Genomic DNA, 13,111 nt, shown 5'->3' with positions numbered 1-13,111 from the left:
ACAAAAACTTAAGGTCCATATTTTTCATCTTAAAATACTGGAGACAACAGAAAAAAATGGTAAATAATATCATACTGTATTTTATTTCCATCAGATCGCTCTCTTAAAGCTAGTGTTCCTTGGTACAATAATTGGAAAGAAACACTGATGGAACTCTACACTTCCAAGTTCTATGCAGGTATTCTTACAAATTGGTGTGGGGCTAATATACTTTGTCTTGGTTTCATTTCCTGTACCCACTGCAAATGTGTCCTATAGCTTAACTTGCTGTGTAGTGAACTCTTGGTTTCTCCCTCCTAGATCCCCCTTTTGTACAGTCTCCTTCATGTTGGGGATGCTTTCTAGTCTATAGTGTGTAGAAAATGATGAATTGCAGAAAAGCTCAAATCATTATGAAGTGGTTACAATAAGTACTGTTACCCTGGCTTACTGAAATTATTGGTCTCGATTGTCTCCTGTAGCTGTCTGAAGTTTCAGGAGTGCTCTTAAATCGTGCAATTAAATAATAAAATAAAAACGAAATTGGTTCCATTTATAGTTGGCCTCTACAGTGTGATGACCTAAAACGAATACAGGATTTTTCACATGAATTCTGTTCTTGATCTTTAATAAAATATGAATGGGCATCTCTGCACAACCAGTGCATTAACTAGAGGCTTTTAGAAATTAACACAAGGTTATTGTTTAATACAGCAAAGGGATTCATTGAAAGTTTCATACCACATGTAATAGTTCACAAAAGAAACAATACTTAGGCGTAATGGATTTAATTGAAATTTTTAAATGAATTAAAAAAAAAAACAAAAGAGAAAAAGTGAGCAAAGGTACAGGACAAAGAAGCATAGGTTTCCTGTATTAGCTGAAAACAATGCATTGTCAGCAGAAAGATGTTACAAAGTTTTAGGGTATGACGTCCTGGAACATCGTCATAATCCTGGCAGTATAAGCCTCTGGATAGGCTGCTGTGGGCCACTTCTTGTAACCACTGTTTTTTTTTGTATAAACCTTCTTGATTCTGAGCTTTGAATAAAATGCAATAAATCATTTCAGTGTTCCTTGTTCTTCCAGCTCTTTGTCTCTGTATTGTAGCAGAAGCTCTAATTTATCACGCATAGCTGAAGTTTACCCGTGTTCTGTGTTGGTAAAAAAAATATCGCACTGTTTTTTCTTGGAAGTATCAGTCATTTGCAGATGATGAGAAATTCTTTGCAGAACAAATTCTCTGCTGCTGAGTGTTGTACACATGATATTGCTCAAGTTTTAACCATCAACAGGTACATCTCAAGCTGCTGCTTTTTCCTCCAGTATACCAGTGTACCAGTGGAGAGGTAATAGTCTTCTGTCTAATTGAACTCTGAAGCAAAAGTAACTTTTTATGGAGGTTGAACTCCGTAAACGTTGGAGGGGAATCCCAGCAATAGGGCTATGGTGTTATATAGTCATGGCTTTAAATGCAGTTTTTGTACCTTGTGTGTCATTCACTGATTCATGAAGTGAGATATATAGGCTTTTTCTTTCCAGCAGAATATGGTAGTTAAGGTTACAGGTGGATTAGACATGGGATGTCGATGCTTTGAATTAAAATTGCCTCTCCCACGCAGTACTTTATTTTGAAATAATGTTACTTAGTAGTTGTAAGTTTATTAGTATAACAAGTCACGTCTCTTATACAAAGTTGGTTACTGTAGGTCTTTAAAATAAGCTAAATGTAAAAGGATTTGCTATTCTTAAGTGCCTCAGAGGGTAAATAGTTCTGCTTGGAGTGTCTTCTAGCCCGGCAGTGGCTGGAGGGAACTACCTGTGGGGTGGAGTAGCTTGTAGGGTAGAAGTCTGGGGTGCACTGGTCTTTCATACACCAGTTTGTCACCCTCTCTGCAGCGTGAGAAAATGAAAAGGTAGACAAAACTCATTTCACCAGACACACGTTACTGTGTGTTACCTTCATCTTTCCTGGTGTGGCGATTCAGAGTGAAGGAAGAAATCCCACGCAAAGGAGGAGTCTGAAAACATAAACCAACAGCTGATTCAACATAAACAACTGATTCACAGACAAGCTTTCTCAACAGTTCTTGAAGTTCAGGCTATGAGCTGTAAGAACAATACAATAACAACCTTGAAGAAGAATGTTCAAGTACGATACTGTTTCTTCAGTTTGTGAAATGTTTGCACTGGAATATTGTACTGCTTATTATTTAAATCCTTTTAGAAACTGGTGAGCACGAATGTCCCTTTCCATTGTGTGTTTTTTTGGTTTTTAGTTCAGATAAAGGGAAATATACTCCTTTTGTTTTTGAAAAATGTTGCATTCTCAAAGTGCAGACAGGTACGTCTTTGTAGTGAATGTTTGTTTTGAGTTTTAGCTCTTCTCTTTTGCCTTTGGTATCACTATGTAAGGTATGTAGGTAGTAATACATAGTACATAGAAATGCATAGAATTTACTCCACTGCAGATCTTCAATGTTATCTCTGAATTCTGAGTATATATACAGTTCTTGTGGACTTTTCTGATAGTTTGGTCTCCAGTGCTGTCTAGTTTGTCTTCCTGCTCTTCAGTTTTATTTTTGTGCACAGAACTTTTAATTCAGCAGTTAAGCTGATTTTGTACCTACTTGTGTCTTTTCAGCAACTACCCCTTGGTTTGAGACGTACAGAGAGAACTTCTTTCAGTCCATGCCGGCCTCAGATCATGAGTTTCTTAATCATTATCTGGCATGTATCCTTTCCCATGCTTATTAAGTTACATTTATAATGACTTTCATGTCCTTGCTTAGAGAATTACTTATTTTATTTTGGTGTCCTTTTAACAGATATGCTTTATAAAGGGCTGAAAAGCCTTAGAGCATGCTTAATTCTTACTTTTAAGAAGAATACCAAGCATATTTTAGATGAGACTTATTCAGTGTTGCAAGGCATTCATATTTATTGATAGTGATGCCCAAACCACAAGCAAGTTTTTTTTAACCTTTTACACTCAACTTGAATGCTGCAAGAATGTTTATGGAGGTTGAACTCCTTGTGTTGAGCATGTGGTGAGGCAGTGTGAGTCTTTTATAACTAATTTAAAGGTTTATTAAGAACTTAAAATTTTATTTCACTTTTCTGTTTGAGACAGATTTTTTGCTTTCTGCTCTAGTGGGTTTAGCTGAGGATTGTAATTGGTATCAACCTTGTATCAGTTTCAGAGCATTAGAACTGCGAAATGTCATCAACTGGATGGCTCCAAAAGGAAAAAACAAAACTGCTCATTGTTGCAACGTTGATTACACATTGCCTTTTCCGGCTGCTACCGTTCATCAGTAGCGGATCTGCTTTGAAACAGTTTAGAACAAAATAAATGTCAGCAAGTTGCTTAAGGTTCTGGGTATTATTCTTGTAAAGAGTAACCTTGAAGTGGTGTATTTGGGGAACTCGCAGTGGAGCACAGAAACAAATGAACTGTCTATGCGAACAGATCAATTAATGTAATCACTTTTTCCATTATTAATATAATATGTATTATGATTGGAGAATGATAGTTCATTGGAGATGAAGACGGTTTAAATTTGGTTGATGAATCTTGTACACTGAAGAATAAAGTCTGTTCGATAATTTCCTTAATGTGTGACTCTTGAAAGGTATGCTTGTAGTTTCTTCTCACGAGCCAGAGCCGGTGGAGCAGTTCCTGAAGCTGTCTCAGGAGCAACACCGCATTCAACACAGCAGCGAGTTCTCCTATCCCAAGTGGTTCATTCCCAACACGCTCAAGTATTTCGTGTTACTCCATGACATCAGTGAAGGAGATGAGCAAAGGTAATGTGCTTTTAAGGCCTGTCATACAATCTTCTGGAATCAGAACACAATGATTTGATGTGCTCCATACACCAGTGAGGGGGTCTGGTTTGGAACATTAATTTCTCTACAGTTTAAGCATTCTAGTATTCCGAGTATTTACTGGAAACAGGCCTTGGACATCCATGATTTCTCATTTAAAATAGTTTTAGATTTTTTTTAGCACTATTGATATACTATGATACGTTTGTTTTACCTCTCAAGGTTATTTAGCAACACATTTTTTTTCTCTTTTGGTGCATTTCCACAGTTCTTGCGTTGATATGCCAGATTAATTAGAGGTGACTCTTTTTCCAACATAAGCTCCAAGACCTGTGGTTAGGCATGCTGCAATTGGCATTTAACCATATGTCAGCCATTCTTTAATAATATATATCTATTATACATTGAGATGCACTGAGAGCTTTGATAATTTATTATCCTCTAAACTAAACTTTTTTTTTGGCATTTTCTTCTCTAGGGCTGATTCTGTTTATGAGGAAATGAAACAAAGGTATGGAACTCAGGGTTGCTACTTGCTCAAAATTAACTCACGGGCTACGGCAGTTGGCTCAGACGAACAGATTCCTGACCCTTGGAGCCAGTATTTACAGAAAAGCAACTTCCAGAATCAGGTATTGTTTAATTTGGATAAAAGTTCTTCTGATCACTGCAATGTGATGAATGGGCTTCTTTAGAAATAACCCAAAAATATATGTGAGGTGCTTTCATTGGCACACTGCTGAGACTTTTAACAGTTAGACTAGAGTTAGATTTGAAAGCTGAAGGGTAAAGCATATTGCACACTATGAAAATAATGCAACTATTGGAAAAAGTAGTATGTTGAAAAGTACTGCAGTGGTTTGCTTTAGCGAGAAAAGGCTGTGTAGAAAAAACTATAAAGGTGAGGTGATCTAATCTGATCATGTTAGACTCACAGTTTCCATTCTGAAAATGATAAAAAAGGAACTATCTGAAGCTTAATACAGGGTATACTGTATTCCCTTTGATTGAGTAGTTTGCAACATCATCTTATAACTGGCTTTGTAACTGATACCTTCCATTCTTCAGATTATGGAATATAGAGAGAAGCTTAGTCTATTTTTGAGCGTAGTGCATAGCACTGGCATTTTGCTCTTTAGTAAGAGACACCTATACATGCGTGGGATTGGACAGTGTAGGCTGCAGTTGTAAAACAGTACCTGTTGACAGTGCTGCAGAACTGTACCTTAGTACCTGAGTGCAAAGTCTTAGTTTACGATTACAAACGTCCATGTGGTGCCGTGTGTTCAGAACTAGACCCACGAGAAGAACACTAGCATGCCAGCCACAGCATTGAGGGACGACAGAGCTGTAATGGAGTGACAGCTGCAAAGTGCCACAGTATTCTAAATTACCATATAGAACAGACAGGAGCAAACTATATCCAGTATCTCTGAAGCTTGCAAAATATTATTTACTGCCATTACTTGTTACTTGTTACTTGTTACTTGTTACTTGTTACTTGTTACTTGTTACAGTCTGTTCGTTACGATTTAGAGATGATTTTATCTTTAGAAATATCTTTTTTTTTCCCCCCACAAGATGGCAGTCCATGACAGTCAGTTAATGGCAATAGCTGGCTTCCATGTGATATTCCTCCTTTCTTTGTGGTACAGCATGAAACTCCCAAGGCGTTTTCTGCTTTCTGATAGTACTTGTGAGAAAAACTAATTAGTTTTAACATTCGCCCTGTTTCATCCTCGCTCTTCCTTGCCAATGGATTGTTACTCTAATTTCCTTCCAAAACAAAAGCCACCAAAGCTTGCTCTTAATTTCTGTCATATTTATTTACTATTTTTTAAAACTTCATATACATTACATTTATTATCCCCAGTTTGTTGATTTTATTAAATAAAACATTTGGTCTGTTTTGTAGTAAAATGTATGCAGTTTCTACCTAGGAGACTGCAGAACCTGGGATCTCCAGTCCTCTTTGAAACATTGAACCTTGTAAAACTTTTTTCAGGAGTTACATGAAGAACATTCGTCAGTAGTCATAAACTATAAGAATGTGGAAAACAACATAAGTGCACCAGAAGTTGATGGTCCTGATCATCCAGGCAAAGGTAAATCAAGCATTGTTTTCTTCTAGACCAGTTTTCGTCTTAGGCACGTTAACGTTTCACGTTAGGCACATCCTCTTTATATTCACAAATACATTTAAGTTGTCTTGATTACAATATTCATGTTCTTCACTTAAACCTGTCTACAGAGAGAGCACAGACCAAACCAACACGCAAACCGGAGAACAGAAGCATGAGTTCATAGATGCTTTCACGGCATTTAATGGCTGATATATCAGAGCAGTTCTGTAGGAAACTCTTTATGTAGTAAAACAATTTCTGTTCTAACAGGAGATTAGTTAAGTTGTTCAGATGAATGAAAAGGGAGAGAGCGAGAGTTCAGGAGTGCTTATTGATCTAAATTGTTCAGTTTGTTAACAGTATTATTAAATATGTAATGTAGTGCTCTTTTTTTTCTTCAGTAGATGGGATCCCCAACAATTTTAAAGCCCACCCTCTGCAGTTAGACCACCCCAGTGATCCCGGTGGCCAGTTTGATGGCCTTGATGTCTTAAAGTCCACCACACCAGTCTCTGATGCTAAGAAACAAACCAGTGTTACAACTCACGGTGCTTGTCTGACACTTACCGACCACGACCGAATCAGGCAGTTCATCCAGGAGTTCACCTTCAGGGGGCTTTTGCCGCACATAGAAAAAACCATTCGGCAGCTCAATGACCAGGTAAGTGTGGCTCCTCGTCAGCTTAGCAGATGATCACGCAAGGAGAATTAGAATTGAAGATTTTGGAAAGGAAGTTCAGAATGGCTTAGATAACTTACGGATCAGACAAACACCTGGCAGGTGACATTTGTTCAGACGTGTAAAGTGTTGCAAGAAAGTAGAAAAAGCATGAACTATAAATATAAAATGGGAAACTTGGGTAAATAAAAGTGAGTTTGAAGAGGCTGCTTATGTAAAAGAATTAGCTGTTTTTCAACATCCCTTTTACGTTTTTTGACAATGTAGGGGAAGCAATAAAATGATAAACCGATTATAAGGATAGAATTTAAATCAAGTGATGTTTTATTAGCCAGCTACATTCCCAGGCTCAAAATGATCTCCTATAGGCACCCACATTACAAGCTAACAGAACTGAACCTTTTTAGTCTGGAACAGGGAAGAGGGTCCCTGCTGAAGTGAGGGTCCAGAGCGGAGCTGAGTGCACATAACCGACTAGCAAATCGGTCTTAGCAAGCAAGTCTTTAGGAGGTGGGATGTCACTCATGCACTTGTAGTGTGTTGTATCTTCTTACTTTAGTTTGCTGATAGCATGCCTGTAGTGCAGCATCTGCCCAAAGATGGTACTGTATCTTATTACATTTTCTATACTGACAGTAGGATATAGCTTTGCGAAAGGGAAGATTACTAGCCCCAGAGGAGGCCCTGTGTCTTAAATGAGCATATAATTTTCTGGATGAACTGCTAACTCTTACATTGTATTTGTTTTCCGTCAGCTGTTGTCCCGGAAGGGCCTGAGCCGATCTTTATTTTCTGCAACAAAGAAGTGGTTTAGTGGGAGCAAAGTACCAGAAAAAAGCATCAATGAGCTGAAAAACACAGCAGGCCTGTTGTAAGTAACATTTGGAGCGCTCCTTTTAATTTAAATATTTTGCTTTGCAGTTTTTGCTGATATCTTCCTTCTTTCAGGTTTAAGTGATCGATCTGAGCTTTCAAGTTTTGATTGAAAGTATGGATTTTTAAAAAAGTGGGTACATTTGCAATTCACCAAAATGGGCCATCATTTGAACGGGGTGAATACTTTTGTAAAACACTGTATGCCAATCAATATAGAGAGGAAACATTTTTTTAAAACACTCCATCTTAAGGGCATTGTAACAAAAGAAAACATACCACATGCATTTAAAATATAATAGTTTTCCAAGCATTTTGCAGTGGGATTCTTATCTGGATATTTTGTTTTTGATGGCAGCTGCTCTTTTCTATAAAAATGTATTTCCCTTATTTATCTTTATATTTGTTTCTTCAGATGGTTTTTTTCATAACAAATCTAGTAATGACAAAATGCTATGCATTATTAGTTTTGTGTAAATATGCTAAACATTTTGTAAATTAATGACTACCGTATCACTCTTGGAAAGCTTTGTGGAAAAATGTCTATTTGTCATTCCTTATACCTATGTGCCCTGAACATCTTACTGGAAAAAAAGCCTTATCACTGGATCTCTCTTATTTAATTACAAAGAAAATAACACCTCAGATGAATTACCAAAATAAAAAAATAAAGATTAATACCAGAGTATGTTGGTATCAAATTATTTTGTTAGACATTCCATAAACAAAATAAGACATGTTGAACAAATTTAAACATTTTAAAAAGCTATTATAACCAATCTGCAAAATGATGCCATAATAGTGTTCATTAACAAAATCTTCATAAGTAAGCATACTAATACTAAATACTGCTCAGTGTTTTATTTTTCAAATTTTTATCATTTACAAGCTCTTTCTTCCTGGTCAGTAGTAGAAAAAGCAAAGTATAACAGATCATTCATCAAACTATTTGCTGTCTTTGGAATTCAGAATGCATGGTATATAAAGGAGCAGAATTAATTTGGTACAACTAAGATTAAATGATGCTTGTAATATTGTTTCTTTCTTGTTGCTTATTGCTGTATTTTGCAGCTGAAGTATGTATTTCCACCTTAAATTTAGGATAATAAGAATGCACAGAAAGAATCTGAAGTAATCTCATTGCTTCCTGACACAATGATATTGGGTCACTATACTGAAAAATGTGGGGTTACAGTAAATCCTGACAGTGAACTGTATATTTAGTTTACCTAATTGTTCACAATACACAATCATTTAAGTACAATCATGTGTACGTGGTTTCCACCTTTAAGGGATTAAGCATAGATTAGAAGACAGGACCTTTTAATCTTTGTATTGTAAGCCTCCTTTTATTTAAACTGCAACCTCTGCCCTCTTTAAAATAGTTCTCTTCACAAGTTTCAGAGGAACAGAATTATTTTATTACATTAAGCAATCATGGAAGTATACCACAAATCCTAATTCATTTTAAATATCTTGTGCTACACATTAGTCTGATCTAATTTACTGTCTACAATGTGCTGAAAATATAGTGAGTACATTTTGTAATCCTGGTATTTATTGTAGCTTTAAACAAGCACAAAGGCCAGTGGTATAAAATATTTAAAAACAGACACTTTTAAATAGAATCTCAATCATGAAACTAAAAATTGTTGGACATTGTTATATATTATTTTGAAATGAACATCGTCACATCACTTTCAATCAGCACTTATCCAGTTCAGGGTCATGGGAGCCCAGAGCCTATCCTGGGAATCATGGGGTTCAAGGCAGGTCACACCCTGGACAAGACACCAGTCCATCACAGGACACACGCAGCCACAAACAAAGACATGTACACACACACACACACACACACACACGCGCGCACCAGAGATTCTCCCAGAAGCAAATTAACCTACCAGAATGTCTTTGGACTGTGGGAGGAAACTCCCAGAGGGGATCCATGTGAACATGGGGAGAACATATAGACTCCCCAGAGATAGCACCCCAGGTCCAGACCTGAACGCACCTTGAGGCTGCAGTGCTAACAGCTGTGCCGCCGTGCAGCGCACCATGTTTATTAGGTAATGGAAATTATCTTTGTAATTAAACCGAAGGAGTCTGACATTGTGTCCCGTTATAATAATAATAATTGGTTACACTTATATAGCACTTTTCTGGACACTCCATTCAAAGCACTTTACAGGTGATGGGGATCTCCTCCACCACCACTAATATGTAGCCCCACCTGGAAGATGCAACGGCAACCATTGTGCGCCAAAACGCTCACCACACACCAGCTCTCAGTGGGGAGGAGAGCAGAGTAATGACGCCAGTTCATAGATTAGTGTATCAATCCATGTCTTTGAAGGTACACCCATTCCACAACTTAGGTTTAGGTTCTGTTCTGCAAGTTTTTACTTAACCTTTCTTAGCCAATGCCTGAATACATCTAGATAATTTCTATTCATGATATTTCTAAATAAGAACATTTTGCTTAATTAAAAAAGTTTTTTAAAACCTATGATTAGCATACTTAAACACAAAATCAACAAAACACAGTAAATAATAAAATAAACATTGGATGATATATAAATACTGTACATTTCATTTCCCTACTCTGTAGTGTTCAGTGATTAAATGCAAAATTGAATCTATGACTGGTATATGGGTCATTCATGATGTTGCCAAAGTGAGACTGAATGGAAATCCATCCCCACTTTGCTCTTACTCCGCCCTGCTGGCTCTTCATCCAGCATGAACTTTCAGTGGCTCAGATTTTGTTATGGAATCTGTGGGGTGTTTTTTAATTAGGTTGAGTGATGTTTAACCCGGGGAGTGGTTGTATTCATTTGTTGAAAGTGTTTAGTCATTACAGTTTAGCAGAGATGCCCTGTTTTTTGCATTTGCAGACCTTAAACTACAAACCGTGCCATGCAGATCTATCTCTCGTTGTAGGTACCCTCCAGAAGCTCCTGAACTGCAAATAAGGAAGATGGCGGACCTGTGCTTCTTAGTCCAGCATTATGATTTAGCATACAGCTGCTACCACACTGCCAAGAAAGACTTCCTGAATGATCAAGCCATGCTTTATGCTGCTGGAGCCCTGGTTAGTATGGTTGCTTCCAGACAGCACACATAGATAACAGTTCATTCATTTTTTCCAGTACATTTATAAGTTGTACATTTCAATATTGTTTGGAGCTCAGTAACTTTGCCAGGTCTGCTTAAAGGTTTTTGACTGCATGGATTTGCATCCCTGTGATATACTTTTGAAGTACACTTTTTTTGAATTAACATGTGTCATCTTTTATTAATTAACAGTGATCTTGTAAAACACAAATGTCATGAAACTCTGCTGTATTTGATTTAGAGTAGATATGACTGCGTGTTTAAAGAAGCGACATGGAATATTGACTTTCTAATGTGGAAGAAATACAATGACCGGAAGTTACCTGTCCCTTAATTGTAACATGGAGTGTAGTTGGGACAAGTAGACAGAAACATTCTGAAAAAGTCATGCTTGTTCCCTGAGCTTTCTCTTAAATTACAAAAGGTCTGTAAGCTAACAACATTTGGATTTGTCAGATACAGAAGGAATTAAATAGAATATATTTGTATTAGGTACCCATATTAACAATGTAGTTTGACTGTCTGATTCACCATATTTATTAAACTCTTGGTACATTCTTTCCAAAGAGATGAGTTACTTGACTTAAATCATGATCTGCTCTTGAACATTTAAATGCCTAACTTTTCTTACAGGAAATGGCAGCCATTTCTGCTTTTCTACAGCCTGGGGCTCCTAGACCCTACCCAGCTCACTATATGGATACAGCTATTCAGACATACAGGGATGTGTGCAAGTATGTTGTATAAGCAATATTATGCATATAATATATATATGTAATAATATAAAACAGCCGCAGAATGATTGTCAAATTACATCTATGCATAGCTAGGTGGGATACAGCTGTCAGGCACTTATGCCAGACTATTCAAGAAGAAGGTAGAAACGGGAACTTAATGGATAGCAAAAACAGCAGCTTGTTAGGTATGTGGACATGCAAAGAATCTAGTGTGCTCAAGCAACGCAACACCCCTTGTATACAGCTAACAAGGTGTGTTTGTCTGCAGTATGTTCATGATAGTGCAGATATCCCATTCACCGAGGAGCTGTTCCCTTGGCCATAAAACAACCTGGCTATGACACCACCATAGCAGGTTTAGGTTTCTCTAGTTGTCTCGCTACAAGTTTGTTGTTGGGACATTTGGCAACATTAACATTTTTTTGCATGTCTCTCTTCTGCTATGCACTTGTGTTTTTCTGAACAGTTTAATTTCCTCTCTTTCGCGCAGAAATATGGTGCTAGCGGAGAGGTGTGCTTTGCTCAGTGCAGAGGTTCTGAAAAGCCAGGCCAAGTACTCAGAAGCTGCAACACTCTTAATCAGAATGACCAGTGAGGTGAGAGGTGTTAGTCATGCACGTCTCCATTTTGGAATTTAGAATGAACATTGAATGCTTAGATTGTATGTAGGATCCTGTCTTTATGGCTTTTGCTTCAAACTATTAAACTAATGGGTTTTTCCAAAGTAAACATTTTGGTTTTTACAATATAAAATATTTTTTGTATTAAGCACTGTATCATTATATGCTTGTTTTGTGCTCCTGTGTGATTGTGGTGCAGCTTGTGGTCAATCAGGGTTAATTACCATCTCTTTGAGGCGTCTTCCAGCCCCCAAACTACACAACACACACTGTGAGTGCTGAAGAGGAGACGTCACTGGAGCAGTCTTGAGTTCAGAGTGGTATCGGTAGCTCAGTTTTTTAAATAAAAAACAAAACAAAACTTTTTGAAACGTGGGGTGAAAGTCAGTGCCCTTCCACACTTAGACACAAGTACATTGTTTGTGCTTTATTTCTATTATATGGTGCAAAAGAGAATTTCATGATAACATTCAGACTCGCTAATGGGAGGCATACTTAACCATAGAGTGGAAACGTAATTTCTGTCTGGAGACTTTTGCTTCTCTCCGGCAGTTTTACTAATCCCCTTCTGTGTTGTGTTCTAGGACTCGGACCTGCGGAGTGCCCTCTTGCTGGAGCAGGCAGCACATTGCTTCATTAACATGAGGAGCCCGATGGTGCGGAAGTTTGCCTTTCACATGATCCTGGCAGGGCATAGATTTAGTAAAGCTGGCCAGGTAGGTTTTTTTTTTTCTTGTACTTCAGATACAATTCTGACACCTGTCTTCACATTCAATCAAATCCAACTTCGTAGTTTAGTATAATTTTCTGCACAATTAATGTAATGAGATATTTGTCTTAAAAATGTAAGGGCAGGGTATTGTAGACTGATCAGTTTTCTGTACTCCAGAAACAATAGGATGGGCTGCAAACAAAGAAGGCATTGGTACCTTCTGTATCTTGCTAGGCTTAAATACCCTGTGGTTTTGTTTTTACAGCTCAAATCCCACCATGATTTTCAGTCCAGTAGTCAACACTGGACTGGAATAACACTCATATTTTAAGCAAGTTTTTGATTCTTATTTTGAGCATCAGCATTCCTTTATGTTAAAGGTGGACTGATGCTGTATAGGACAGCTTATTTCTTTTGCGGTACTGCCGTTTGCCCAACTATGT

At 37.5% G+C, this 13,111-nt stretch overlaps 1 protein-coding gene across 6 annotated transcripts in view; it reads left to right on the top strand.

Moving 5' to 3' along the window:
- trappc8 (trafficking protein particle complex subunit 8) overlaps positions 1-13,111 on the top strand; it is a 70,158-nt gene that overhangs the window by 8,230 nt on the left and 48,817 nt on the right. The window contains exons 3-14 of one of the 6 annotated variants that reach the window (XM_088644265.1): positions 95-178; positions 1,275-1,328; positions 2,624-2,713; positions 3,615-3,789; positions 4,289-4,442; positions 5,816-5,915; positions 6,338-6,594; positions 7,368-7,483; positions 10,426-10,576; positions 11,233-11,333; positions 11,827-11,932; positions 12,541-12,672. In XM_088644265.1, coding sequence (XP_088500391.1) covers positions 95-178; positions 1,275-1,328; positions 2,624-2,713; positions 3,615-3,789; positions 4,289-4,442; positions 5,816-5,915; positions 6,338-6,594; positions 7,368-7,483; positions 10,426-10,576; positions 11,233-11,333; positions 11,827-11,932; positions 12,541-12,672 — 1,520 coding nt within the window. Of the gene's footprint in view, positions 1-94; positions 179-1,274; positions 1,329-2,623; positions 2,714-3,614; positions 3,790-4,288; positions 4,443-5,815; positions 5,916-6,334; positions 6,595-7,367; positions 7,484-10,425; positions 10,577-11,232; positions 11,334-11,826; positions 11,933-12,540; positions 12,673-13,111 lie in introns of all 6 variants that reach the window. The other 5 variants (XM_088644264.1, XM_088644268.1, XM_088644267.1 and 2 more) reach the window with 5 other exon arrangements.

Source organism: Lepisosteus platostomus, chromosome 8, assembly GCF_059453375.1.
Source record: "Lepisosteus platostomus isolate fLepPlt1 chromosome 8, fLepPlt1.hap1, whole genome shotgun sequence".
Classification (NCBI taxonomy): Eukaryota; Metazoa; Chordata; class Actinopteri; order Semionotiformes; family Lepisosteidae; genus Lepisosteus; species Lepisosteus platostomus.
The sequence above is the reverse complement of the archived record's forward strand: the minus strand, read 5'-3'. Positions and strand labels throughout refer to the sequence as shown.